Source organism: Tupaia chinensis, unplaced genomic scaffold, assembly GCF_000334495.1.
Source record: "Tupaia chinensis unplaced genomic scaffold, TupChi_1.0 Scaffold000072_1, whole genome shotgun sequence".
Lineage (NCBI taxonomy): Eukaryota > Metazoa > Chordata > Mammalia > Scandentia > Tupaiidae > Tupaia > Tupaia belangeri.
Genome location: NW_006159532.1, coordinates 469,390 through 496,771, shown reverse-complemented (window position 1 = coordinate 496,771; position 27,382 = coordinate 469,390). Strand labels below are relative to the sequence as shown.

General features: G+C 45.6%; 2 protein-coding genes and 1 long non-coding RNA gene across 5 annotated transcripts in view; 2 read left to right on the top strand and 1 right to left on the bottom strand.

Annotated features, from left to right (window-relative positions):
- The window catches only part of SGPL1 (sphingosine-1-phosphate lyase 1), a 138,721-nt gene extending 118,299 nt beyond the window's left edge, over nucleotides 1-20,422 (top strand). For both annotated transcript variants that reach the window (XM_006142276.3, XM_014583682.2), the window contains 9 exons: nucleotides 1,404-1,532; nucleotides 6,984-7,072; nucleotides 8,988-9,093; nucleotides 9,970-10,068; nucleotides 11,269-11,418; nucleotides 12,694-12,932; nucleotides 14,712-14,858; nucleotides 16,448-16,568; nucleotides 17,107-20,422. In XM_006142276.3, the coding sequence (XP_006142338.1) occupies nucleotides 1,404-1,532; nucleotides 6,984-7,072; nucleotides 8,988-9,093; nucleotides 9,970-10,068; nucleotides 11,269-11,418; nucleotides 12,694-12,932; nucleotides 14,712-14,858; nucleotides 16,448-16,568; nucleotides 17,107-17,247 (1,221 nt within the window). In that variant the 3' untranslated portion in view covers nucleotides 17,248-20,422. The remainder of the gene's footprint in view (nucleotides 1-1,403; nucleotides 1,533-6,983; nucleotides 7,073-8,987; nucleotides 9,094-9,969; nucleotides 10,069-11,268; nucleotides 11,419-12,693; nucleotides 12,933-14,711; nucleotides 14,859-16,447; nucleotides 16,569-17,106) is intronic.
- Nucleotides 20,423-22,606: 2,184 nt separating this feature from the next.
- The window catches only part of PCBD1 (pterin-4 alpha-carbinolamine dehydratase 1), a 6,039-nt gene continuing 1,263 nt past the window's right edge, over nucleotides 22,607-27,382 (bottom strand). The window contains exons 2-4 of the mRNA XM_006142271.3: nucleotides 24,755-24,886; nucleotides 23,856-23,936; nucleotides 22,607-23,091 (exon numbers count right to left, since the gene is read on the bottom strand). Of these exons, the coding sequence (XP_006142333.1) occupies nucleotides 22,993-23,091; nucleotides 23,856-23,936; nucleotides 24,755-24,886 (312 nt within the window). The 3' untranslated portion in view covers nucleotides 22,607-22,992. The remainder of the gene's footprint in view (nucleotides 23,092-23,855; nucleotides 23,937-24,754; nucleotides 24,887-27,382) is intronic.
- The window catches only part of LOC102498140 (uncharacterized), a 78,845-nt gene continuing 76,355 nt past the window's right edge, over nucleotides 24,893-27,382 (top strand). The window contains exon 1 of one of the 2 annotated variants that reach the window (XR_333621.3): nucleotides 24,893-26,951. This is a non-coding gene — a long non-coding RNA (uncharacterized LOC102498140). The remainder of the gene's footprint in view (nucleotides 26,952-27,382) is intronic. The other variant, XR_333620.3, reaches the window with a different exon arrangement.

The window sequence follows — 27,382 nt, the reverse complement described above, 5'->3', positions numbered from 1 at the left end:
AGGATGATCTACAAGGTCTCTGCATTTGATTATTACAGTTATGAAACTTGTCAGGCCTTACTAAGTATTATAGGGTTGCTTAGACATACTGGCATAATGCTCTGATCTTACTTCCCTGCTTAAATCTTTCAGTAACTTCTCCTTATCTACAGGATGAAACTTAGGTTCTTACATAGTGGAGACCATAAGTTCCTTCATGAGCAGATGCCTGTCTTATTTTTATTTTTTATTTTTTATTTTTTTGGAGGAGAGTGCATCTGTTTGACCGAGAAAAACCCCCTAGTGGAGTGTGGTCACATTGCAGTCCCTTCTCTCCCATTTTCCAACCTGTCATGATTCAGGGCATGCATACACATGTGTCCAGTGTGGCCTAGCCACTGGGTCTAGGATTCAGACCATAATCGACCATATGGGATCTGACTTTGTTAACCACTAGGCTTACCAGGCCAGACCTCCCACCTGTTTTAAAAATATTCCTGTTACTTACCGACATAAACACTAATCAGTCCTATCTTTCTCTTTACTGAATAAAGCCATGTTCTTATTTAGTTCTTTTCATCCTTTTCCTTTATCCCACCAGTTCTAAATGGTGAATTTCTGTTCATCTCAAGGTATCAGTCAACAGATACCTCCAGGACACCCAGGATGTCTTGTTCAGGATCCTTGTTCAGGATCCCTTAGCACTGTGTACTATAAATCTGATGGTATCACTCAGACCAGTAGCTGCTGTGTGCTAGTAACTCTAAGTGATTTGCATGCATTATGTTACTTATTGCTTAAATCTATAAGATAAGTACTATAATATGATAAAGAAACCAAGCCACAGACAGGTTATTTGACCTATACAGTAAGAAGTGACAGGCAAAGCCAAGACATCAAACTGAATCTGTTTGCTGGGTCTGTCTGTATGTTTTGTTTTGTTTTAAAGAAAGATTTTTGTTATAGTGTGTGTGCTCTCACCAGAGAGAAAAAGAGAGACAGAAAACGAGAAATCACCCACTGGGGGGATGGCTGCACCACAATCCCTTTTTCTTTTCTCCTCTTGGGATCTTGCACATGTACACACACATGCCTGGTTTGAGTATTAAACCACCGGGTCCAGGACTCGAACTGCAGTCAACTACATGGGGGTCTAGTGATGTAACAATTGTGCCATCTGCTGGTCCCCTGTCTGCGTTTTCAACTACAGTTATATTTTCTCCTTTACCACATTATAAAGTAATTTACTTGCATATCTTTCCACTCTTCTACATTTTGAACTTCATTAGATTGAGGAACATAGCTTAAGTTTTTTCCCAGTTCTTAATGTTAGACCTGATACCTAGAAACTTGTGTTCAGTGTGTGTCTCTTGGCTGTATATAGTATAATGGTCTTATTTCACATCTGTTGCACTTCTTTGCAGGCTTATGGGAATTTTGCATGGAGTAACCCACTGCATCCTGATATCTTCCCAGGACTACGTAAGATAGAGGCAGAAATTGTGAGCATAGCCTGTTCTCTCTTCAATGGGGGACCTGATTCCTGTGGATGTGTGAGTATATGCAGGTGGCATTCAGTGGTCTTACTTTTTAGCTTAAAATTAAAAAGCTTACTAAAAATATTTTACTGCGCAAGTAATATCTGATTATTTCAGAAAAATTCTGGTTGATTTGCAGTTTTAAAATGTAACTCGTAATTTTATATTTCAGAGTATCAACAGTTTGGTATATTTTTTTTTATACGTTTTGCTTTTTTAATTTGAAAAAGTTTAAATCTACATACAATTTGCTAGGATTGTTTAAAGAATACTAAGTCATCTGCTCTCTACTTTCTTTCCCTCTTTTTGTCTTTCTTTGCCCACTGCCAACATACCTTATGCTCACCTGCTTATCTGTGTATAGTTTCGCTGAACCACCTAGCAGTCTTACATACTTCTCCTTTTACCTGAGTTGGAAGTTTATTTTGCTGTAAACTGAATCTTGTTTAGTTGGAATTAGGAATAAAGAAGGGGGTTGTTATATATATAAAGACACACGTGTGGAGTCCTTGTTTCACTTGTTCAATTTTAAGTAGGTGGCTGTTAGTTTTCCCAACTCTGATGGATAAAATTCTTCTACAAACTGACATTGCCTTCTCTACGAAAACTAAAGCTCTCTTAGGAGGATGGATTCATTGAACTCGGCATGCTGTAACCATGGCTTAGAAAACTAATTATCAAAGGGCCCATCCAAAGACAGGAATGTTTTATAGTTTTTTTTTTTTTTCCAGTTAGTTCTCTCTCTCTCTCTGTGTGTGTGTGTGTGTGTGGTTTAACTAATGTGTTGGCACCATGGAAACCAACATGAAGAGTCAGTCTCATGTGCTTTTTTCCCATTTTGCTCATTTCTCCCAGCAGCCAGGCCCACAAGTCACTGATAAGAAGAGGAAGAAGCTAAGGAAACCCCCTGTGCTTGCTTCTCTGAAGATGTGGGAGGCATTAATGAGCATTTTTAAGATTTTGCCTGACTCCCCCAGTACAATTTCCAGGCCTGATTAGGAAATCATGTCTCGCTGTACTTCTGTTTTATTCTTTTCGTTTGTTTTTTCTTTTTTTCAGCATTTCAGTATTATAAATTTATTAGTATTTCACTATTCAGATTATCGCATTAGATGAGCTCTCTTTTCTTGTTCAGTCGTTATTGCAGGTTTGGACTTTCCCCTTCTTTCTCTCTTCTTCTTCTTCTTCTTTTTTTTTTTTTTTGAGAGAGATTTTTGCTAGAGGGCGCATGTGCTCACCAGAGAGACAGAAAGTGAGAAATCACCCCCCACTGGAGATGACCATGCTGCAGTACCTTCTCCTCTAGTCTCCTCTTGGGATCTGGGGCACACATGCACACGTGCCTGGTGTGAATTTTAAGCTGCTAGGTCTGAGACTTGAGCCACGGTCGACTATGTAGGAGTCCAGCGACATAACCATTATGCCAGTCCCCCCTTATTCTTTTAGGTATTGGAAAAGAGGAATATCTATGAAGTAGTTTGTTTCCTATTTGAATCCAGAAATCCAGGGTCCTTTGCCTTGCTAGTTAAGCCATGCCTCTCTTATTATGAGCCTCTGTAGATGTGCCAGGGATCAGTAGAAGGCTAGAGGCTGACTCCAGTGTCTTCTGACGGACTTTGAGAAGATGATAGTTATCTCTGGTATTACTTGAGCATCACTCGCTTTCTTTTTCTCTCTCTCTTTCCTCCCCTGTCCCCTTTATTGTTCTGTGTATCTATTTCTCTTTCTGTCTCTTCCTCTGTCTCTGTCTTGATGAACTACTTTTGGCGACAAGAGAGTTCAGTGTTCAGAGGTGGGAAGCAAGAAGACGGCGAGGCCAAATGTCTGGGCAGACTTTAGATTATTCCCAGCCAAAAGCCTTAAGCTCTTTGATTCCTTCGTTCTTCAACCTTAAACTGTCTTTCCTTTTGTTATCGTTTGCCTCAGTTGTAGTAGATGAGAAGTGACTTCATATATTAAAAGGAATTAGTTGCCATGGAAAACCTTTTTGGCTTATGCAAATGCTATCAGGTCTAAGTAGTATCTGAAAAAAAATTTCTAAGTAGATCATATTCTGCTCTTGTTTTCTCAAATATATGTCATATGTTAGAGTGAGAGTTTTGTACGTGTTAAAAGAAGTTAGACAAGTTGTTGCTGAAACCTCCATTCCCTAACCTCACCGTTAAGTTGCTGTGTTTCTTTGGGTATGGGGGTAGAGAGAAGTGGAGAGTAACTGCCTATTTATACACAAAATTTGGGGATCAGAAATAGAAGTAAGATTTTGGTGTTTCTGTTTTAACAGTCAAAAGCACACTCCTGGGGCCAGCAGGTGGTGTGATGGTTGAGGGTGTTGCCTCCCACATGGCTGACCATGGTTCACGTCCTGGATCTGACGGCTTGCTTGCTCACTTTCTCTCTCTCTCTCACTTTGTCCTTCTCTGGTCAAATTTAAATAAATAAATACATAGATAAAACAATAAAGTTCAATAAAATAATTCTTAAAAAAAACCACACTCCTGTTGACCTACCAAATAATATAGTGATTTGATTACTTACTGGACTGAAAATAAGACACATGGAGTGGGTGGCTGGGACTTTGGAAATTTTTTTAAAAATAATTATTTTATTTAACTTTATTTATTTGTCTGTTTATTTTTTAATTTGGCCAGAGAGGGACAGAGAGAGTGCGTGCGTGAGAGAAAGTAAGCTGCCAGGTCCGGGACTCAGACCGCAGTTGACCTTATGGGAGTCCAGCGCCCTTAACCACCACACCACCTGCGGGCCCTGGAAATGATTTGCTTAGGTTATTACCAGACTTTAGTAAGAGACTGACACACTGGAGACTGGGACTCTGCTGGTCTTTCCTTGCCTTTCTTCACAGCTGGCTTGCCCCCTCCCTCATGTGATAGTCTGAGGTTTCGGGCTAGACCACAGGACATGCTGCTGATTTGCAGAGCTAATCTCACTTGTAAGCACTTTGTCCTCACTGCTGTAGAAATGCAGAGTCCTGCAAACAAGCGTCCATGCCTGAATTCAGTACATTATTTTGTGGATGACAGTCACATGTTTCATAAAATTTTCCTGAGTCAAAAATGACCTAACTTTTTTCACCTGATCTTCCATTTAACTCCTGATCACTGCAATTTTTATATCTTGGTACTTTTGTCCTGTGTGATAATCTTATCTTTGTTCAAAAAGAATTATTTATTTTATTTTACTTATTTTTTTCATCATCTTCATTTGACCAGAGAAAACAGACACATAGAGAGAAGGAAAGTAGAGAGAGAGAGAGAGAGAGAGAGAGAGAAAGTAAGGAAGCAAGCTGCCAGGTCGGAGACGCATCCATGGTCAGTCATGTGGGAGTCCAGCAACCCAACCTCCACACCAACTGTTGGTTCCAAAATTGCTTATTTTCTTTATTATTATTATTTTAAAATTTGACCAGAGAAAGAAATAAGGAGAGAGAGAGAGGGAAAGTGAGAAAGCAAGCCTCCTGGTCCAGGACTTGAACTGTGGTTGGCCATGTGGGGGTCCAGCGCCTTAACCACCTCACCACCTGCTGGCCCCAGTAATTCTATCTTAGGAAAGTTTAGTAATCATCCTCTCTCATTTCATTTCATATGAAACCACACTAAATACCAAAACATAGAAATTTTTACTTGGTCTCAGGAGTTGCTAATGTACCTTATTGAATAAATCATTTCATCTCTCAGGGCCTTAGTTTTCTCATCTTATAAAATAAAAGAAAACTCTAAAATGGAATATTCTGATATAGGAAATCTAAGAGGATGTCTAACTAGTTCACTGCTGTGGTTTTCTTATTTGTTTTGAAATTATTCATCATTCTGCCAGCCTATGGCCTGGCGATTAAGGTGGCTGTATAACATGTGGCCAACTACGTCATTTGAGTCCAGGAGCCAGTGGCTTAAAAAACATGCCGGGCATATATGTGTGTGCATGTCCAAAATCCTAACCAGTGGGAGGGATGGAGAAGGGATTGCAGTGTGGCCATTCTGCATGGGGTGTGCTTTCTCACTTCTCTCTCCCTCTCAGCGAATGCACATGCCCTCTGGAAAATTAAAACAAAAAATGATTATTGGATATTATTGATTAATAGTATTGATAATATTAATAATCACTAGTAATTAATGATTATTCTTAGATAAAAGGTAGCCAGGTGACTGTTCTGTGCCTATTTGGGTCACAGTCTACTGACAGTCAAGTCAGACATCAAGAAATGTTGATGGCGGTTCTGTGAGACCTCAGCTATGAGGTGAGGTGCTCAGAGTACTACTGTGAACACTGGTCTCCACTTCGTGAGTTTGTAATCCAGTGAGGAAAATGAAGTGATTGAAAGGCTTCAGCATCTTTTCATTGCAACTGTGATAAAGAAATTAGCCTATCAGAGAGACTAGCCCTAGCTTCAGAAAGAAATTTCACCTCATTTAAAAATGTTGGATTTTTGTTTTGATTTTAGATAGGTAAGTAAAGCAACAAACTTCTAAGTCAGACTTATGCTTTCCTGTCTCTCAAAATTGTCAAAATCACAAGTTCACTTGGAAAATTTTGATCTCTTTTTGATCTTTTGATCTCTTTTTGATCTTTTTTTGTGTGTGTGGAGACGTTTTTGCTATAGGGGGCATGTGCCCTCAAGGAAGACAGACAGAGACAGAAAGTGAGAAATCACCCCCCAGGGGGATGGCCACACTGCAATCCATTCTCCTCTCAGGATCCTGGGCACGCATGCCCACGCTCCTGGCGTGAGTTTAAATCACCAGGTCTAGGACACGAACCGCGGTCAGCTACATGGGACTCCAGCGACATAGCCATTACACCAACTGCTCGTCCCTCTTTTTGATCTTCTAATGGATCATACAGCTTATTAGAACTTCATAGTTTCTTATTCTTCTAACAGATGATTGAATTAAACCAAAATCAATAATTCTGGTGGGTTTTTTTAAAGAATTATTTTTTGTTTAACTTTGTTTTGTTTGTTTATTTGTTAATTTGACCAGAGAGGGGCGGGGGGGGGGGGAGAAAGAGAAAGAAAGAAAGAAAGTGAGAAAGCAAGCCACTAGGTCCAGGACTTGAACCACAATTGGCCATGTGGGATCCAGCGACACCAGCCACTATGCCACCTACCCCACTCAATCCTGATGGTTTTGAATGGAATAAAATGCCCTATCCTATCTGAAAATGTATGAATTAATATGGAAATGTAAATGGATTGTAAGCAGGTGGGGTCTGGACAAATGTGCTTTGTCTAGATGGTATGGAACTTTTCTGCTCATTCTTATGAACTAGTTTTCACATTCCTCCTTAACCAAGATTGGGTTTAGCTAGCAAAGCCATTTTCCATCTGGACGACAGAGCAGTCAGAATCTACATCCTTGTCCTTATCTATTTGTGCGTCATACCTGAGGACCAGGCAGTAGGATGTGCTTTTCCTAACTCCTCCCCACAGGTGACATCTCTTCTTCCTTATAGGTAACCTCAGGGGGAACAGAAAGCATACTGATGGCCTGCAAAGCATACCGGGATCTGGCCTTCGAGAAGGGGATCAAAGCTCCAGAAATGTATGTAGAAGTGGCTATTTCTCCCTTCTTTTAGATTTATCTGTTTTGAATATTACTGTTTAAAACATGCCTGGAAATTCTTTTTCCTGCTGCTGCTCTTCTCTGGCAATTCCAGGTCTCTTTCCCCTGTTGCTGGCCATTCTGCCCTTATTCGGTCACATTTAGCAGAATTCTAAATGGATTACAAAGTTAAACTTTCTTAAAAAAAATATTTATTTAATTTTATTTATTCATTCATTTATTTTAATTTGACTGGAGAGAGACACACATAGAGGGAAAGTGAGAAAGCAAGCCACTAGGTCCGGGACTTGAACTGTGGTCAGCCATGTAGGAGTATCCAGCACCTTAACCATGTCACCTGCTGGCCCCAATTTTTAAAGCTTGTTCTCAGTCCTCCAAGTTTATACGTGGTATGCGAGGAGCTTTCAGAAAGTTCATAGAAAATGCACATAATGAATAAAAACTGCATGGATTTCAAATTTTTGCACCAAAATAAACTTTTACTTTATTTTTTTCATGAACTTTTTGAAATCCCTTTGTATGCTATAAACAAAAATGAGATTCCCCCCAACAGTAACAGTTAGAGGACTTCATGTTTGAATCTGTGATATTTATTATAAATTACGTGGAGACTAAGGAAAGCGATTACGTTCAGTTCAGTGACATTTCTTAAGTATTAAAGGTGGTGTCAAGGTACTCCTTGGGACAGCTTCAGATTGAGGGCTGAGAGTTTCTAGGAGGAAAAGTTTTTAAAATTTTCTTCTGACAGGTACCCACATGTCACCCGTGGATGTCATTTTGACATGTGGTTACCCTTGTTCTCTAGGCTCTCTCCGTGTACAGTATGGAGGTGGCAGTGTCTAAGGGTGATTGTTGTACATGGTCTTTGTTATGATTCATACTTAGCCTAAGAGGATAAATTAGGCTACCGTTCTTTTTTCATACATAAATCTTGGATGCTTGGTACTTATTTACTAATAGAGTTTTTTATATCTTAAGAGGAACAGATTAATTGTATGGGTGGAGTAATTGAGGGAAATCTGAAAGCAAAGATTTCCTTATGACTTTCTTCTTTTAAAACTGTTGGAAATACTAAATATTTCCAAATGTATAGGAAAGATATTTTAGCTTCTCATAAGTTCACAGTTCTCCAGAGTGGAAGGAACCACTGCTCTGATGCTTGCCTGTCGCATTAGCATCTTTGCTGAGCAGTCATGTTTCTGTTTGAACTTGTGTTACGTGAGGAAGCTTTCTTCTCACTGAGGTTCGTCTTTGGGTAACCAGCCATTAGAAAGCTCCACCTAGGGGCCAGCCCCCTAGTGCAGTGGTTATGCCCTGTGCAAAATGTTGGATCCTACATGGCCTTCCAGGGCGCAGGTGCAGCCCCAGCAGCTTACACAGCAGACACACATGCATGTGCTCAGGATCTTAATGGGATGGAGAACTGGAAGGAAAAGGAGCACCGTATGACCACTCATCGCTGAGGGTTATGCTCGTGCATGCATGCTGTCTCTCTCTGTCTTATGCTCATGCACATGCTCTCTGGCATAATAAAGGGGGACAAATTTAAAAAGAAAGGAAAAACCTCCATCTTACATTTCTGTGACCCAGACCCTCTGTCCCTTACTTTTCACCTTCACTTCTGATTTATGCCCTAGATCTCTCAGTGCGGGAATACTTTCCAGTTCTTCTTCCCATTGCCAAGATGATTTCCTAACAAATAGGGAGAAGCTTTCTACAGAAAATTAGTTGACCTCTTTTTGTTCTTGAAAAGTAAAGCAGTATGAACACTTACAATAACCTGAGGAAAAATAACCTTACATTTACTCCTGGCAATTTAGATTAGTTCCTAACTGTGCTCTGTTGAATCCTGTTTGTCCTAAATTGCATTATTCACCTCTCCCCTGACATCTAGCGTGGCTCCCCTAAGTGCCCATGCCGCATTTGACAAAGCAGCCAATTATTTTGGGATGAAAATTGTGCGGGTCCCGCTGAACAAGATGATGGAGGTGGATGTGCGGGTAAGTCCCCCGAGACTGCTGTGGTCCCAGCTTTGAGAAGCAGGAGGAGGGTCTCACCAACTCCCTTTCCAGTTGTACCCATGTGGCTCAGCCTGCCTTTGACTGTCACAGCAGAATGTCAGAAGCTGCCTCTGACAGTGGTGCTTGACTATACCTTCATTTCTTCATAGGTTCGTGGATTCTAAAAGGGAAATCCAGTCCCTGACCTGGGACCTTAAAGTCCTGGGTTTCACTTTCAACACCAACACTTTCTTTTCTCTGTAAAGTGAGCATAGACTAACATGACTTGTCCTAAGATGCTCACTCTGATTTTGATTGGCTAACATTGTCATTATATAATACTGGGTCATTGGGAAAGTTCTGACACATTTTTGTATAGAAAAACAAACAAAAAGTTACGACTTTCCTGACAACCTAATAGTAATTGTGCCTCACATCTGTGTGGAACTTCTTGGTTTTATAATGCTAGCAGAGTCACATTTGAACCGTCTGTCTGGCCGAAGCTATTATGTATGACTGCAGGCCACACATGAGGAAGTAGATTTGTGAAGTTACGTAGTTCACTTGAGGCTAGTGGGTTATGGGGCCAGGGTTCATGTGTAACTTTTGCATCTTAGCACAGAATTGTTCCCACCCCGTGCTGATCATACTGTTTTTACCATGTGCTCTCAGACAGCTTTCTCCAAAGAGACCCGTCTGGGCTCCATTGTACCTTGCCCATGGGTGGGAAGGCAGTCTTCTCCCAGGTTGGGCAGTAAAGGAGGGGCACCAGGAAAACTGGGGCTCTGAGCTAGCAGCCCAGATTGCTCTGGGCAGCAGAAGAGAAGAGTGATCGTGATGTAGATTCTCATTTTCCTTTACTTTTTAAATCCCTAGGCAATGAGAAGAGCCATCTCCAAGAACACGGCCATGCTCGTCTGCTCAACCCCTCAGTATGGTCATGGTGTGATAGATCCTGTTCCTGAAGTGGCCAAGGTAGATGAGAGAAATGGGCTGCTGTGGCTGTCAAATCGAGGTTTAAAATAGAACCTAGTGGTGCCATACTTGGCAAATGAGGTGATTTGATTTTAACTTTGACCACACAGTGATGAATAGTCCTCTTCAGGCCCAGGGGAAGTCCTGCAGCTGTGTTTGGAGCCACTGAAAGCCACCAGCTTCTGCTGTGAGGCAGACTTACTGCAAGGCCTATCTTTAAACTGGATATTCTGAAGTAGTGTTGTCTTAGATTCAGGTCAGGAAATAATCTGCATTTAGGACCATGCCCATCACTGCTGCCCACAGTGTCTCCCTCCTCCCTCCACTCTTCTCTGACTATAGTGGGACTTTTTTTTTTCTTTTTCCCCAATTTTGCCAGGGGGTGTATTTGCTCTCCAGAGAGAGAGAGCGATGTCTTGGGTGGTGAGAATAGGGAATGAAAAGCACCCCCCATTGGCGGATGGTCATGTTGCAGCCCTCTTCCATGTTGCAGTCCTCTTCTACACACATGTGCACACATGAGCTTGGAGTAATTTCCAAGCTGCTGAGTCCAGGAATCAAATCACACAGTTGGCCATGTGGGATCCAGCTGCCTTAGCCACCATGCCACTGACTGACCCAGTAGGATCTTTGTGGCCCCTCCAGAGGTAGCTTATATCAGAGCCCTTTCCTTTCTTGATTTTGCAGGGAGTAAAGATATCCATGTGTAATTATAAAAGCAGTATCAAAACTCAGGTGAATTATTTTGAAGGTTAAATACATTTGAAGGGTAAACTTCCTTAGGAATGCCAAAAATAAAGTTTTATTTTTTTTTTAATAGAGATTTTTGTTATAGGGTGTGTACACTTGCCAGAGAGACAGAGACACAGAAAGTGAGAAATCACCTTCCAGGGGTGATGGCCACACTGCAGTCCCTTCTCCATTCTCCTCTCAGAATTTTGGGCACACATCCACACGTTTCTGGTGAGAGTTTTAAGCCATCGGGTCCTTGACTCGAACCATGGTCGACTACGTAGGAGTCCAGTGACGTAACCATTATGCCATCTGCTGTTCTCTACAGTAAAGGTTTTTTTTTTTTTTAAACATGGGAGACAGTACAGCATAGCCTAATGTTGACAGTTCATCTTGACACTCATGTTCTGGTTGTTGTTACAGAGCTGTAACTGCAATTCTCTTGTGTTCTTTGTTTTGTGGAATTAGCTGGCTGTGAAATATAAAATACCTCTTCATGTAGATGCCTGTCTGGGGGGCTTCCTCATTGTTTTCATGGAGAAAGCAGGGTACCCACTGGAGCAACCATTCGATTTCCGTGTGAAAGGTGTGACCAGCATTTCAGCTGATACCCATAAGGTGAGCGAAGGGGACATAACAGTGATCACGTTGACGGTTACCAACAGAATAACTTGGTTAAAGCATTAGCTTTCCTCAAGGTACAGAACTGAATCTGGCTCTCTGTGCTCCCTGGGTCATCCCATTCAGGTGACAGGTAGCATGGTAGAGGTGACAATCCGTGGTGAGATGGGACCTCTTTATCTTGTAGTTGGCTAAGACTGTATAACTGGGGCACTCGTGTAGAGGCCCTTGTAAACAAGGTTCCCTGGTGCCCTGAGATTATTTCAGATGGAAAGCGGAGGAGATGAGGGTTGGTACTGGGATTCCCACAAGGGTGGATGTTAATGCTCAGCTCCCATCTATTGGTTCTCCTGAGCCTACATGGCAGGAGTGTGTTAGTGGAAGAGTCCTTGGAGAGAAGGGAATAATGTGTGTTTAGAAGCATTTGGTGTAGAGTGTTCAAAATGTCCATCCCTGCCATCTGGTGGACTGAGACTGTGTTGGTCAGTTAGACCTCCATTGGCAATATCTCCAGTTGTAGAAGAGGTTGGTCAGTAGCCCCAGAAATGTGTGCCTTGTTTTGATTGCATCTTCAAGGCTTGTTTTAAACTAGTGTGGTAAAGTCTTGTTTTTCATACCCTGAACAATCTACAACAAATGTTCAGTCCGATCTGTTACTGCCTTACCTCCAAATAGCTCCTATGCCCGTCTTCTGTGACCATCCATTTTTCTGTGATTCCAGGAATGAATGTTAACCTCGGTAGGAGCTAAACGTGAGGGCATATTTTCTGTCGGGAAACCAATTACAATACATAGTGTATTTCAAATCTGGATTAAATAGCATTTAGATTCTGAGTACCATAATGTTCTTTGAAGGAAATGTAATGCTAAGCAAAAAAGATGGGAAAGGGGTAGGATTGTGATTTGAATTGCTCCAAGTGACTTGAGTTCTATCCTTCCCTGGCTTCCAGTAGAAATTTATCTGTGTTTGCATTTGACATACTGCCCCAGAGAAATACCGCAGTAAGGAAAACCCCATGCTGGCAAAACAGGGCATAATCCCATTACTGGACAAACACTTCCTTAGGCCTCAGATTCTTCATCCCTACCATAGGGGACTTAAAATTTATCCCTTAAGTGCTTTCTACCCTTTAAGTTCTGAGTATGAATCCTGACGGTAAGTGGGAAACAGTACAGAGAAACTGACAAGGAAGAATTACTTTGCCTGATGACAGTTCTGGGACAAGGTCTGGGACAGAGCTATACTCTCACCTGTCTACTTCTTTCCCTCAGTATGGCTACGCCCCCAAAGGCTCTTCAGTGGTGTTATACAGTGACAAGAAGTACAGGAACTACCAGTTCTTCATCGCTACAGATTGGCAGGGTGGCATCTATGCTTCCCCATGCATTGCAGGCTCTCGGCCTGGTGGCATTAGTGCAGCCTGTTGGGCCTCCTTGATGTACTTCGGTGAGAACGGCTATGTTGAAGCCACCAAACAGATCATCAAAACTACTCGCTTCCTCAAATCAGAGTATGTGTGGGAGACGGGGGCTGTGCCTTGTCTCTTGCTTTTTCTGTTCTGCATCTGCCTGGTCAAATACCCATAGCTGTAACCCACTTGCCAACTCTTGAGAGACCAAGGGTTTAGGACAATTTCTTAGGAGTGTGGTGCTGGCTTGGAAGGACACACTCCCTTTCCCTTCTCTGACTTTCAGAGGCAGAGGCTTCATTTTTAGGTCCTCTCGTCTTGGCAATCGGCAGCTCTTAACAGATGATAATGTACAGAGTAATGTTAGGGTAAGGTGGTTTACAGACTTGGGCAAGCATCTGATTACCTACAGGGATAGTTAAAACACCAATTGTTGGGTTCCACTCCTAGAATTCCTGATTCAGTATATCTGGGTTGGAGTCTGAGGATTTTCGTTTCTAGTTCCCAGGAGATACTGATGTGCCTGATCCAGGAGTCACATTTACAGATTCACTGGAATAAGAAATGAGTTGTGGGCCAGCAGGTGGTGTGGTGGTTAAGGCACCAGATTCCCACATAGCTGACCTTGGTTTGAGTCCCGGACCCATTAGCTTGGAAATCACACCAGGCGCAAGCATGGCATGCATGTTTGTGTGCAAAATCCCAAGAGGAAACTGGAGGAGAAGGAATTGCAGCATGGCCATCCCCCGAGGGGTGATTTCTCACTTCCCCTCTCTCTGTCTCTCTGGCAAGTGCATGAGCCCTGTGGCAAAAAACCTGAGAAAGGAAAGAAAGAAAATGAGTTGGAGATAGAGCAGAAGAAAGGGGGCGGGAGAGTAACACAGTCTGTGGTTCAGCTAGGGCAGGAAGTGACTGCCTGCTCTGTCTTCCATGTCTGTCACTGTGTTACCTGCCTGTCTGTCAGTGTCACTGGGACTGGGGAGGCCTTTTCAGGATCTCGAGGAGGAAGGAAAGCTGCATGTCTCATGAGGAAAATGGTCCTCATGTGGTTCCGATAGGGCCATCTTTTGAGAACTGCGGTACCATTTTTTGCTTTTAGAGAGTATGATTTTTAGCGACCAAAGAGATGGAGGGATTATTTTTCCTTTTTTTTTTTTTAATATTTGCTAAAGGATTTGTGCCATAGAGAGACAGGGAGGTGGAGACCCTCCCCACCCCCCATGGGATGTGTTTACACCACAGTCTCTTTTCTTCCATGTCTCCATCTTGTTCAGCTAAGTAGGATCCAGCTCCCTTAACCACTAGGCTATGGGACTGGCCCTTACCAGTAGTAACAGTTTTTACCCCTCAGATACTCTAATGGGTATATCGTAAGAGTATCTGAGATGTAAAAACTGGAACTTGGGTACTCAGGTTAGAAACCAGTAATTCAGACTCATTAGCTCTAGATGGGGTTTGGGCCATTGGTTATATATTAAGTTTAAATTTCATGAACGAAAAACACAAGCACCCTCAACAGGGTCTCACACTGAGATCCTTCCTCATAGCCTTTCCCAGCCAGTCAGAATCATGGGTCTGTGCTCATGTGCCTGGAGTGGACAGGTCAGCTCAGGATCCAAAACCGATCTTCCGTGTGACCTCCAGCCTTGCAGACCTCCTGCACCACTTTCCCTGGGCCTCTTGGAATGTGTGTACTGTTCCACCTGCGATTCGCTCTTTGTCAGAACCACTGAGCCCGTTCTAGCCTTCTGTTAGGTAGAAGATGAAAAGACTAAAGGCCCCCAAGGTTAGAGTGTGTTAAAAGGGAGACTTTGGATGACTCAAGATATGACCAGAGGAATGCATATGGCTGAATTTCTTTTTTGTTTGTTTTTGTTTAAGACTGGAAAATATCAAAGGCATCTTTGTTTTTGGAAATCCTCAGTTGTCAGTCATTGCTCTCGGCTCCCATGACTTTGACATCTCCCGGCTCTTTAACCTGATGCATGCTAAGGGCTGGAACCTGAACCACCTACAGTTCCCACCCAGGTAAGCTTGCATAGACTTCTTGCCCTGCCTTTGCTCCATGGCTTTTAAAGAATTCAAGTAGCAAAATAACCCGACACAGAGTTAGACTGCTGGAGCCCAGCACTTTATAGGAACTGCAGCATCTATGGGCGTTCTGTCTTGCCACTTGGGGTTGTGGAGTTATTAGATATAAAGAATAATACCATTAGCTTTTTACATTTTTTAAATAATTATTTATTACTTTTTTTTTTTTTGGAGAGATTTTCGCTATAGGGCGTGTGCACTCGCCAGACAGACAGAGAGAAACATTAGAGACAGAAAGCAAGAAATCACCCCCCAGGGGGGATGGGCACGCATGCACATGTGCCCGGCGTGAGTTTTAAGCCACCGGGTCCGGGACGCGAACTGCGGTCGACTACATGGGAGTCCAATGACATAGCCATTACACTAACTGCTGGTTCCCTATTTATTACATTTTGAAAAGCTTTTCTAAAGCAAAAATTTATTTATTATTATTGTTGTTATTATTATTATTCAATTTAAACAGAGAGAGAGAGATTGAGAGAAAGAGTGAGAGAGAGAAAGCAAGTCGTCAGGTCCAGAACTTGAACTGCAGTTGGTCATGTGGGAGTCCAGTGCCCCAATCACCATGCTACCTGCTGGCCCCTACTTACTATTTTATTATTTTAAAAATTTGCTATAGGGCACAGGCACTCACCAGAGCGAGAGAAAGCCACCAAGTCTGGGACTCAAACTGGTCTGGTTGGCCATGTGGGAATCTGGCCCCTCAGCTACCACACCACCTGCTGGCCCCACGACCATTAGCTTTAAACTGGTGGAATTAGGTGACAGCCTCCTGAGAGCAGTGTTTGGTCATGAGGTTTTTCTCCCATTCTCTTTTTCTTCTCTCCTCCCTGGTTCGTCTTTAACACAGCCATCAGATTACTCTAATGAAGTCCTTGTTACCTGGGTAGTCTTAGCTCAGAACCCTCCAGAGGGTCTGTAATCATTCAGGCCTGCTTGTCTCTTTAATATGTTTTCATAAGCCGATGTGCTATGATGCTTTAAGACGAATACTCTGACTGTCAGGACTGTTCACTGTCCCCTGTGTTCGGCTCCCCCTTCCATGTTGGTCCATTGCCAGTCTCCTCTAGACTGTCCCTTTTCTTCTTCACAATTCCTCTATATGCCGCCCTCCTTTCAGGAAAAGTAGTTTCTCCTTTATCCTGAAGTCCTTCAAGACCTCAGATCTGTGCCCGTACCTCCATGAAAGATTATCATCTAAGACAGAAGCCTCCTGTTGGAGGTCACATGGTTGAAAGAATTGTGATTGACAGTTTGTGAGGGGAGGGGTGGGACAGAACAGCCGGCTGTGTCTGTTTCCTTGCGGTGGGGTCTTGATCCTGCTGAGGAGCCCTGCCATCAGCACATGCTTGACAGCCCAAGAACTTGAGAGGCCTAATTCCCAGGACTGGGAACACCTTGATGACTTGCACTTGTCAGAAATACCATGAAGAGGCAACCAGTAAGTCCCTCTACTTGGGTTACTTGATTGTAGAGTATTTCTTTCTTTTTTCAAGGTTTATCTTTCTCTCTTTCTTTTCCCATAGTATTCATTTCTGCATCACTTTAGTACATACGCGGAAGCGAGTAGCCATACAGTTCCTAAAGGATATCAGGGAGTCTGTGACACAGATTATGAAGAATCCAAAAGCAAAGACCACAGGAATGGTAGGCATGCTGGGTTGGGGTTTTTTCTTCCCTTGGAAATTTAAATGTTAACGAGGGGGTTGAAAGAATCAGGTGACCTGGAGTCTGTTCTTGCCTCGGCCCCTTACCCACAAACCTCTCTTAGTTTATTAGAACTGGTGATCTACCTCACCTATCCCCAGGGTTGTTGGGAGTCTCAAATGAGATGCACTATATATAAGGTGCCTTGTCAGTTAGAAACTGCTTCATCCAAGCAGGTGGTGCCAGTGTGCCTCTGAAAAGAAGATGTTGACATGGGAAAGGCAATAAACTTGTCTTAGGAATTTTGTGCAGCAAATTTCATAGACTAGTTCCTTTAGGCAGCAAGGAAGACCGGGAAACACCTATGAGAAGTTGACTACATTAGCTGGTTTTCTGATAGAATGATACCTAGGTGGGAATGCAAGAGAGAGTGTACCTGGAAATCTGGGAGTCGGGGGTGGCGGGGACTGTGTACCACAGCTCTCTCCTGGTTCCTCTCCCATCCTCACTAATAATGTCTCCCTAATTGGATTTGTAGGGTGCCATCTACGGCATGGCCCAGGCAACCATTGACCGGAATCTGGTTGCAGAATTGTCCTCCACCTTCTTGGACTGCCTGTACAGCACAGACAACGTCACCCAGGGTGGCCAGATGAATGGTTCTTCAAAGCCCCGCTGAACTTGGACCCTTTCTCGTCCCAGAGGCTTCTGGCCTCCAGAAGGTTCTTGGGGTATGGAAGAGACCACACGCAGTTTTGACATCTGGACTTGCTCCACAGAGCACACCTAGGTAGACTGTGAGACAGCTTGGTCCTTGGAATTCTTGTTCTTCCTTTTGTGGTTTTTAATTTCAAGACCCTGAAGGATTCCATTACATAACGAATTTGTCCTTATGATAAATGTTACCCTAGGAATTATTTTAACCATTTTCTTCTCTAACTTCTTGAGCTTTCAACTTCACTTAATCATTATTTGGCGCCTGTGACTGTCCTGATTCCATTGGGAAGCTGGGGTACAGTTGGTGAGATGGTGAGAGTTTCCTTATTACCTCAGGCAGATTTTCTGGCTCGTCAGATAGCAAGTATGTAACTACTAGGCAAGTGTTAGGAGTTCTCGGAGCAGAAGCGTTTTTCAGTCCTCCTCTAGAGAGTAGGGTAGTTGTTTTTCGTACAACCACTTCCATTGTAGCTTGTTTGATTTCTTTAGGACACCGCAGGACGGGGCAGAGAGCACATGTGCTCAGTGAGCCGAGTTTGGTTTGCAGTGGTCCTCGGGCCTCTTCTGCGCTTGCAGTCCCCAGCTGACCCTTGGCTGCCCCATCTTTGGAGGGTCTTGTTTGGTTGTTCTTGTTTCCTTGGACAAGGGAAAGAATGGGTCCAGAGAATCTAGGCCTGTGTGGCCATGGTACTGCCTCCCTGAGTCAGCAGTGATCAGAGCACACCTGAGCCGGGCCCTCTCCTAGGCTGGCAGCACACAGAAACCAGACCCTTTTATACTTTCCTGAATGTCACAGGGTGAGCACCAAGCTTCAGACAGGTATCACCAAGGTTGGTGGTGGCCCTCCCCTCCATGCTTTAAGCCATCGTGTAATCAGAATATGCTTATTTGAAGGAACAGCTCAAAGCACCTTCACAAGTTGCCTTGACTTACCTTTCATGGGTGTGAGGAGAGGAGTGAGAGAGCCCCATAGCAAGGACATTTCTTTCCATGAGTGTGTTTTTCCACCTCCCTCCCTCCATTCAGCTTCCAGAGGTACTTTGGCAGGTTAGCCGCAGGTACTGGTCGCATCTCAGCCCTGGCTGGAGGAGCAGCGAAGGATGTGATAAGCATTCGGGAGTGGAAAGCAGGGTGGCAAGCAGCCTCTGTGGTCCAGGGCTGGGACTTTCTTCTGTCTGAAGACTAGTTGCTCAGGGTGGTGCAGGGCCAGGACCATACCCTGCACCCACTTCCTACCCTCCTCTCCCCTGTATGGGGCACTCTAGGTTGAGCCACTGTCCTTACCTAATGACATTGTGTCACGTGCCTTTCTCTGCGGTGCATAGTGAGCGCTTTCTGGCCCAGGCCTGGGGGAATGGAGCAGCCTTTGGGGTCTCTGCTTGGGGTGGGGTACTTAGGACAAGCCAGGAGAAATTTTCCTCTGTTCCATTTCCCTTCTCAGGGACTCCTGATTATGCAGTTTCTCTGGCTGGTAACTATCCTCTAGCTCCCTCACTGGGAATGCTAGCCAGGAGAGCCATGACTGCCAGTTTCCCCCAAGCTCCTTAGCATGTCTGTCTGTAGTATTCTTTAGCACCATACTTCTTACTGGGTAACTGTGACTAGCTGGCTGTGTTGTCATAAGGCTGGCGTGGGGGTTATATGTGTGTGTTTCTCTCCTGTTTGCTCTGCTGTGCGATGTGGGTTCCAAGAGTGGTTGGTGTCTTTGTGTATGTGCCAGAGTCTGAGATGCTTAGGACGTGGGAGCGGCATGTGTCCTCCAAGTTGCTGAACTCGTGGCTCCTTGAGAGCAGCTGTGTTCAGAGCCACATGTGCATTGTCTCTGGTGTTCAGTGCACAATGTTAGAGGAGGTCCAGGGACCCAGGGACCTACCCAGTAGGCACCGCTGTGGCTTGGTAACTACTGAAATAGACCAGCACATGCCCTAGAACTGGGCTGGTGTTGCCAGTGTCCCCAGGACCAGACCCCAGAGCCACTCATATCCTCTGTGCTGTGACAAAATTGGGGTCGGGAGTGGTGGTGGTGGTTTTCAAAGGGACCCAGTGTAGACACTTTATGTTTGAGAGCTGTGTTTGACTTAACACTTCTGTAGGCTTTTTGTTGTGTATGTGTGCTGTGTGCACATTTAGTAATACCTAATCTGTGGCAGAGGTGGGTAGCGTCTTAGTATCATGTTGCTAGTAGATGTCACATAGGCCTTTGCAAAAACTGTGCTGTCTTGTTTCCGCATTACGAGTAATTAGTCATGTGAATATACTGCCATGTCACTTTTAATACCAGTTTTTATACTTGGAAAAGTGGTACTTGCCTCTTTAAATCTTCTTTGCCTTCTTTAACCTCCCCCTTCTCATCTCAATGCTCCCTTTCTAATTGCAGCAATAATCTCTCAAAAAGTGATGAAATAATTAAATGTCCCAAATCGTAATCACTGTGGATGGTTGCATTCATTCATCTACTCGGGCATGCACACAAGATCACACATGGGTGGGTGGCAGCACTTGGATGGGCTGTGGAGAGACAGCCCCCTTGTGGTGTAGGGGGTATGACCCCTGAGATGGGGCCGTTAGACACAGCTGAGCGGCAGTCGGTGTATTTCCAAGCACTTTAGTAGCCACCGACTAGTCTGCATACCAGGAGTGGTGGTCATACCTGTTTAGAGAGGCCAGAAATTCAGGTCCTTAGCTCCCCAGGCCTGGGCCCTGTCTTGTGTGTTTTATCATCTTCATCTTCCACTTTGTGTACAATTTAATGATGGACTAAGCCATCTGGGAGGCCTCTAGCCAGCTGGGTAGTGTGACTCTTACCATGGGATGCTGACTGTAGGCCCTGCGTTTGGGTTGGGGGCTAATAGAGCTCTTCAGGTGATCTTCACACATGTAACGACTGAGCGTCCTGTTTCATTTTGAATAAAAAATGAGAAGTCTTTCCAAATGGTTGATCGGGATCTGAAAGCTGTCATTGAGGAACCCAGTGTTTCATTCTGGCTTTCATTTCAGACTTGGCCAGAATCCAGCCACAGGAGTGCTGGCTTTGCATGTTTCTACCAAATGGCTTGGTGCCTTGCCCCCACAGGAAGACCAGACAGAATCTTTTCGGGTCAGGAGGCCTGGCCCACAAAGCAGTAGTGTCTGGGGAGGCTTAAGCTGCTGTGTACAGCTGTAGGCCTCTTTGCCTTCTCTGTGGGTTCTGGTAGCTGTGAACAGCTTTTGCCTAGACCAAACTGTAACAGAACAGTTCCTGAGGCTAATTTGATAGCCACTAACCATAGCTGGGGTAGGCAGAAGTCAGGGTTTGGAAAGCCTTTGCTTGATTTGGAGTCTTCATTGCCTACCTTTCTCTCGTACTTTCCTCTTTGTCATAATTTCTCCTTAATATCCTCCCCTGTGATTCCTATTGTTTGGATTAATTTCAGAATAAACCTATTTATTTCTAAAAAGTGTTGTCTGTGTCTTTGTCCGACATAAAGGTGCTTCATCCAACTGTAGTGTGGCCTAGGTTGGCACTTTTCAACCCTAATCATGATGGTAAGCAGAGGCTGGAAGGTGACCCAGGAAGGTGTAATCCAAACCTCCTTGTGGGGGCCTCCCAGTCCTCAGTCATCAGATCAAAGCACACTTAGAGAAATGTAAGTCAAGTGGAAGTGGGGCAAAAGGACACCACTGTCCAGATCTCACTGGTATTGATGTTAAGCACTGCAGAGAACACATACTGCTTATCTGCATTGACGCTTCACTGGCCTCTTCTCTGGCGCTTGCTGGGGGACCACCTCATCCAGGCTGGCTCAGTTGCAACATGGCCGGAGACCTGCTCTGAGTGATGGACATTCACAAGCCAGGCAGTGCTTCAGGTTAGGAGTCACAGGTGAGAACTGAAGGGAGAACAACTTCCCCATCTCTGTATCAGGTGTGCGGAAAAGAAAACTTGTGCTGCATGTACCTAGGGTAGAGATGAGACTGCGCTCAGTGGCCCCTTCCAGTCCCAGCACAGTAGTGGGACTATTCTTAGCGTTCCTGGCTGGGGAACTGACCTTTGCACACCAGCTCTTTAAACACTTGGATAGTAGGTAGCTGTCAGCTCCTAAGCTGCACCTTCTATCTTTAGAGTAAAATCGGGCAATCTTTGAGACCTTTGCTGAGATTCTGGGAAACTCCAGAAACCATCAGATTAAAAACCTTCCCATCTGATGTTACAGGCCAGCATATTAGGGTCCTCCCTGATAGAGAAACAGAACCACTATATACACAGAGAAAAAAGATGATAAGGAACTGGATCATGTGATCCTAGAGCTGACAGATCCCAGGATCTGCATTTAGTAAACTCTCCCAGGAGAGCTGATGTGTTCTAGTCCAGAGGCCCTGAGAGCACGTGTTGACAGCTAAGTTTGAAAGCAGAAAGATTGACATTTTGGGTCAACCAGTGGCATGGTGTTACGGCAGCTGGATCCCACACGGCCGACTGCATGGTTTGGTCCCTGAATTTGAAAAACATGCTAGGTACATGCCTGCACACTCAAAAGCCCAAGAGAAGGAAGGAGAAGGGATTTTGGTATGGCTATCCCCTTCCTAGCTGGGAGGCTCTCTCACTTTCCCTCTTTCTCTCTGGCAAGTGCATGTACCCTATTGCAAAACTGAAGAAGAAAAAAAAAATGCATCCCAGCTCAAGGCAGTTAGGTAGGAGGAGTTTCCTCTTATTTAAGAAATAATCAGCCCTTTTATTCTATACAGGCCTTCAACTGATTAGTTGAGGCTCCCCGTGTTGAGGACAGTCTCCCCAGTCTGCTGATTGAGATGTCAGTCTCATCCAGAAACACCTTCACAGACACACCCAGAATAATAAATTTGACCAAGCATATGGATGTGGTATGGCCATCAGTAGACATAAAATTAACCATCACAGCTAGGGAGACAGTACTGCTCCAGACATCCTCTCTCGATGTAGGTCCCACCACACATCAAATACCTGTGCCTCACAGACCTCTGTTTATGATGCTCCCTCAGCCGTATCTGCTGCTCAGAAATCCTACTCTGGTCTTCGAGGCATAACGCAAAGCCCTAGATTGACCCTTGTCACCATCCATCATTTTTATGTGTTCCCCTTAGCTTATTTCTTGTCCTGCCTTCTAGCATTAACTTAATTCATCCTGTCTAATAATAGTTGTGTTCTTGTTTGATTCCCAGAAATGATAACGAATCTGAGGGCAAGGTGGTCTGGTCCCCTTCCCACTGCCTCAGTACCCTGAAGGGTGCTAAGTGCCTTAATTAAATGTCCAGTGATACCAATTTGGATTATCCAGTGGAAAAGAAGACTCAGAGCCTAAGACCAAATGTTAGAATAGTTTTACATGAGACATGAGAGCATTTATGATTCTGTCACAGCATGGGATTCCCTTTAGGGTCCTGATTTCTGCGAGGAAACAATTTCACCCTCTATTACAACTTCTAGGGGAAATGAATTAGGGTGGTAAGGAACAGCCTGGAAAGGAAATTCCTGGGATGTTGCAAAGACGGAGAGCTTACTCAATTTAGTGTAACAGAGCCCCAAGGATGAGTGGCAGGGGAAAACATCCAGATTCGGGGTGCTGGCCATGACTGACATCCTCTCAAGCCAGGACGGACTCCTAAATGAAGGCAGCAGGGTCTTGGGATCCTCTCTGGATTCGCAGTTCCGTCCCATCTTCCCCGAGGAGTTCAAAGAGGGAGGATGCACCTACGCCATGGACACTGATACTTGTTCAATGAAGCTGGCCAGGTTTATGTCCCGTTCTGAAAGGCCTGCACACTCGTGGGTGCTCAGGGTGATGTGGACCTGAAACACAACCAGAAATTCAGGGCCAGCTCACTCCACTGACTTCATTTACGAACTGGAGAGTCCCTCACTGTTGGGCTCTGTCTTCCCCGCTCCAGAACAGCAGCCCCTCACTACAGCCCCTCCCAGCCTGCCTTCCTCCACATGTCTTCTACTGTATTTCCCCGCTGATGTTTTTCTAAGATGATGGTGATTTTAGCTATGGGATAAAAATTTAACATCCAGATGTCAACTTAACCTAAAAGCTAAAGACAAAATCGAAACTGATGTTAGCTCCTAAGCTCTATCCATGTATAGGTAACCTCTTCCGCCCTCCTCATTTTTATAAATAGTCCAGCAGAGTTCTTGGTGCATGGCGGGCATTTAGTGAATGCTTTGATTCATCACCAGTCTGATCTATTTGCAGCGTGGATAGTCTTAGTTCAAATGTTCTGGATCTCCTGGGAGATGAGCGCCATTAAAGCTATTAACAGTGATTAAGTGTGCCTGATTCTCATAACCTTGCCTTTCTTGGGGTTTGCCGCCTTAATGTCTTCTTTAGCCATAAGTATGTTATGAATGTTTAAGTTGGAATTTCTTTAATTTGACTGTTTTCCAGGGCTATTTATTTGATTCTAGGAACAAGATGAATGGAACAGAATGAGTGGACAGTCAGCCTGTGGGTGAGGAGGGCCCACGTCCAACAGAGAGGCCTTCAGAATGAGTTGAAGTTCTCGGAATTCGGACACGAGCAGAACACGGTAGAGACACATGCCATCACCCACCTTGTTGTACACGTTAAACCATTCAGGGTGGTGGTCCAGCTTCTCAGCCTGCAGGGCCACTCTTGTCATGAACCCGAAAGCCTGTTGAAGCGAAGTGAGACCCAGCTTCATGTTCTGAGAGAAGGGACTCCTAAGTGTCTTTGTGGCCAATTTAGGACCTAGGTGCAGGAGGTCACACTAGTTTTCTGTAGGGGGGCCCTCTGGCTTTAACCATGTGTCCTCTGACATCCTGCTGCTGGTTCTGAGCACGAGTTAGAGGTTGTCTGTGGCAGGAAGAAAGTCTTGTTAAGTCTCATGGGCACCATGAGAGCACTTTGGTCTTGGCCATTCTCGGCTATCTATAAAATGTCTTCAGATGTATGGGAACCAGCAGTTAGCGTAATGGCTATGTCGCTGGACTCCCACGTAGTCAACCGCGGTTCGTGTCCTGGACCCGGTGGCTTAAAACTCACGCCGGGCGCGTGTGCGTGCGTGCCCAAGATCCCGAGAGGAGAATGGAGGAGAAGGGATTGCGGTGTGACCATCCCCTCTGGGGGGTGATTTCTCGCTTTCTGTCTCTATGTCTCTCTCTGTCTGTCTGGCGAGCGCACACGCCCTACAGTGAAAATCTCTCAAAAAAAAAAAAATGTCTTCAGATGTACACCCATTTCCTTCCTGAACTATCTTCTCTGGGGATTATTTCTCAAAGGTTTAGGGGGAGAGAGCCTAAGACCTATGCTACTCTCCAGCCCCCAAGCATGACAACTCTCCAGGTTACTCAGGGACATGAATTTCCCCACTGGCATGGTGCTTAAATACTCTAGGTTAGTGTCTTGTCAGGTTCTCTGCTGACAGGACAAGTTCTCTGTGTGACCTCATCCACCCCAGTCTCGAGAAACTGTCCCACCCCGGAGCCATACCCTGTTGAAGTCTTTGAAATGAAACTGCTTGAAGATGGCATCACGGCCTTCCACTTCATTCCACCCCACAGCCCTCAGGTTTGGCAGCAGCTGGTCCCTCTCCTCAGCACTTAGCCTGTGTGCTTTGCCAGCCTGGAAGGGGAAAAAAAAATGAGCTCCGAGGGCGTTTCTTTCTACAGGTCAAAAAGGGGCCATAGACCTTTGGGCCACGTAGCCACCTCTGCTAGCCGCCCTGGATGCAGGCGAGCGAAGGGCAGTGGGTCTTTAAGCAATGAACTGGGAGGTCTCGACGGTAGCACCCTGAGAAACGGTGTCTGGATTTGCTCACTGATGGGTTCTCAGGTCATGAGTTTTATGCTTCACTCAGAGAAAGAAAATCCCAAAGGAAGTTTAATGCACTTCACTGAGACTGAGAAGCATTCCTTCCACTCCTGCCCCCCATGGTCCAGAGCTTCTCCCCAGCTAGGATCTCTGATGTTAATGAGGAATACAGGTAGAACCAAGCTCAGAGCAAATGCATTACGGCACAGCCTTTCAGGAGAGGAGGAGCCCTGACGTCCAACCTTGCATTTCCTCCTGTCTGCTTCATCCTGTGCCCCCAGGCCCCTACCATTACTTTCAGGAGTACTGAAGAGGACACTAAGGCCTAGAGAGGGGAAATGATTTGTCCTCTGAGTCCTACCTCTACTCAGTGGCAGCAGAGTGGGGTCTGCACCAGCATCCCTGGGGGCCACTAAGGGAGGCAACATTTAAAACACATTTCCAGGCAATTTGTAGCAACGCCACAGTTGACAGCCGTGGCCATGGGCATCAGTAGGGACTTGAGCACCCTCCAGTGCAGCCTCTTTCTGCCTTTGCTCTCCGAGTGGCTTGGGAAGCCTGGGCTTCCCAAAAAGCAGTAGTAGTGGCCAAGGGCAGTTGGCAAACCCAGTATCCTCTCCTGTTTACCGATTGTGCAAGTGCCCTCAAGGCATCCCAGGCTGGCACGAGTCAGGCCATGAACAGAACCTCAGAAAACACAGGCAAGAAGCAAGGTGGTCCTGTCCTTGAGGATCTAGGTCAGGAGCCTAAGGGGTCCCCAACTGAAGCTACCACATAGAGCCCCAAGAGCAGGAACCCACAGGGAAACCAAGCAAATCATTTAGGTCTGGAGGGAGGAAGTGAGGGAGGTTCACTTGGCTTTAATGTGGCAGCCCGCAGACTGGACACCCTGGATTGGATTGGCACTTTGACCATTTACCAGCCAAGTGGCCATGAAGCACTCACTTCTCTGGCTTTGTGGGGTAAAAGGGACAAGAACCTCTACTGCAGAGGCCAATGGGACACTTGAGAAAATGGCATTGTTAGTAAGCAAGTATCTGCTTTTTAAGAACTACTGGGGCACATAGGCTTCGTGACGGGCCTTACAGCATTTGGGGTAGCATTTGGGGTAGGTGAAGCAACCTCCTTTCTCCCTCCTGAAAACAGCATGCTGTCTGGACTGGTAGGGCTGGTGCCCTCTCCCTGCTCCGGAGGGCTGTGGGGATGGCAGCACAAGTCTACACGCAGGCCCAAGAGAGGTCTATTGCAGACCTGGCCTTTCTGCAGGGCCTCAGCCTGGTCCATGTATCCAGGCAACCAGACCTCAGCTAAGGCATCAAAACCCACTGTTTACTAATATGGCTCTGAAAGGGGTGAGTGGGCACAGGTGAGCTCCTGGAACGCTCCCCCTTATCTTTAGAGTCTTCTGGATCCTTCCAAGCCCCCAGTTTTCTGCCAGTCTTCTGGCCTGGGACTGAACTGAAAAACCCTCTGAGCCCAGGAGTCAGGGTGAGGGCCTTGTTTGCTTAGTCAATCACGGGTCTGGCCTAGATGGCCTCCAGCAGCAGGGGAAGTGTGCTAGGGGTTACTGATTACCCATGCCTACATCTTCAGGCCCTGGGCCGCTAGCAGTGAGCCCCACTCCCTCCTCGAAGCCACAGCCCTCAAAACACCTGTCCTAATAGGCTGGGGCCAGGCGTGGTTTGCTTAGTAAATCTTCCCAGGTCTAGCAGTTCCTGGGAGCACAAGCTAGTAAACGACGCTGAGATCTCCCCGCCCCCCGCCTAGGGGGAAGGTCAGTCTGGAGGAGCGACGTCCCAAGCCATCATGTCTCCTTTGCAAGGCACAGGCCTCCAATGCCGGCAGGGCGGGTTCTGAAGCCGGAGACAGCATCGAGGTGAGCACAGGGCTTGGTCTCAGGGAGACAGTACCCAGAGATGCTAGCGGCGCACGGCACACACAAATTCAGTCTCTCTCTTGCCCTCACCTCCACCCCGCTCCCCCCCAAATACAGTACCGAACAGACCGTGCCACCAAGGCCAAGTCGGCAGGGGCCAGTCCCCTCGGATGGCCCAGTCCGTGCCCAGGAAAGCCGCAAGCCCCGCCCCCAGCACGGACCGCAGAACAAGCCCTGGTCTGGGAGTCCGGATCAGGCCTGGGCTCGCCCCCGGCTGGACCTGCACGCGCCGCCGCCCATCAGCTTCCCCTTGGGCACCACTGGCGGGTGGGAGAGGGTTGAGACCCCAACTCCCCGGCCCGGACGTGACGGCTCTGCCGGGGGTTCGGAGGGACCTTCCCCGCACTCCCCCACTCCTCGCGGCCCGACCC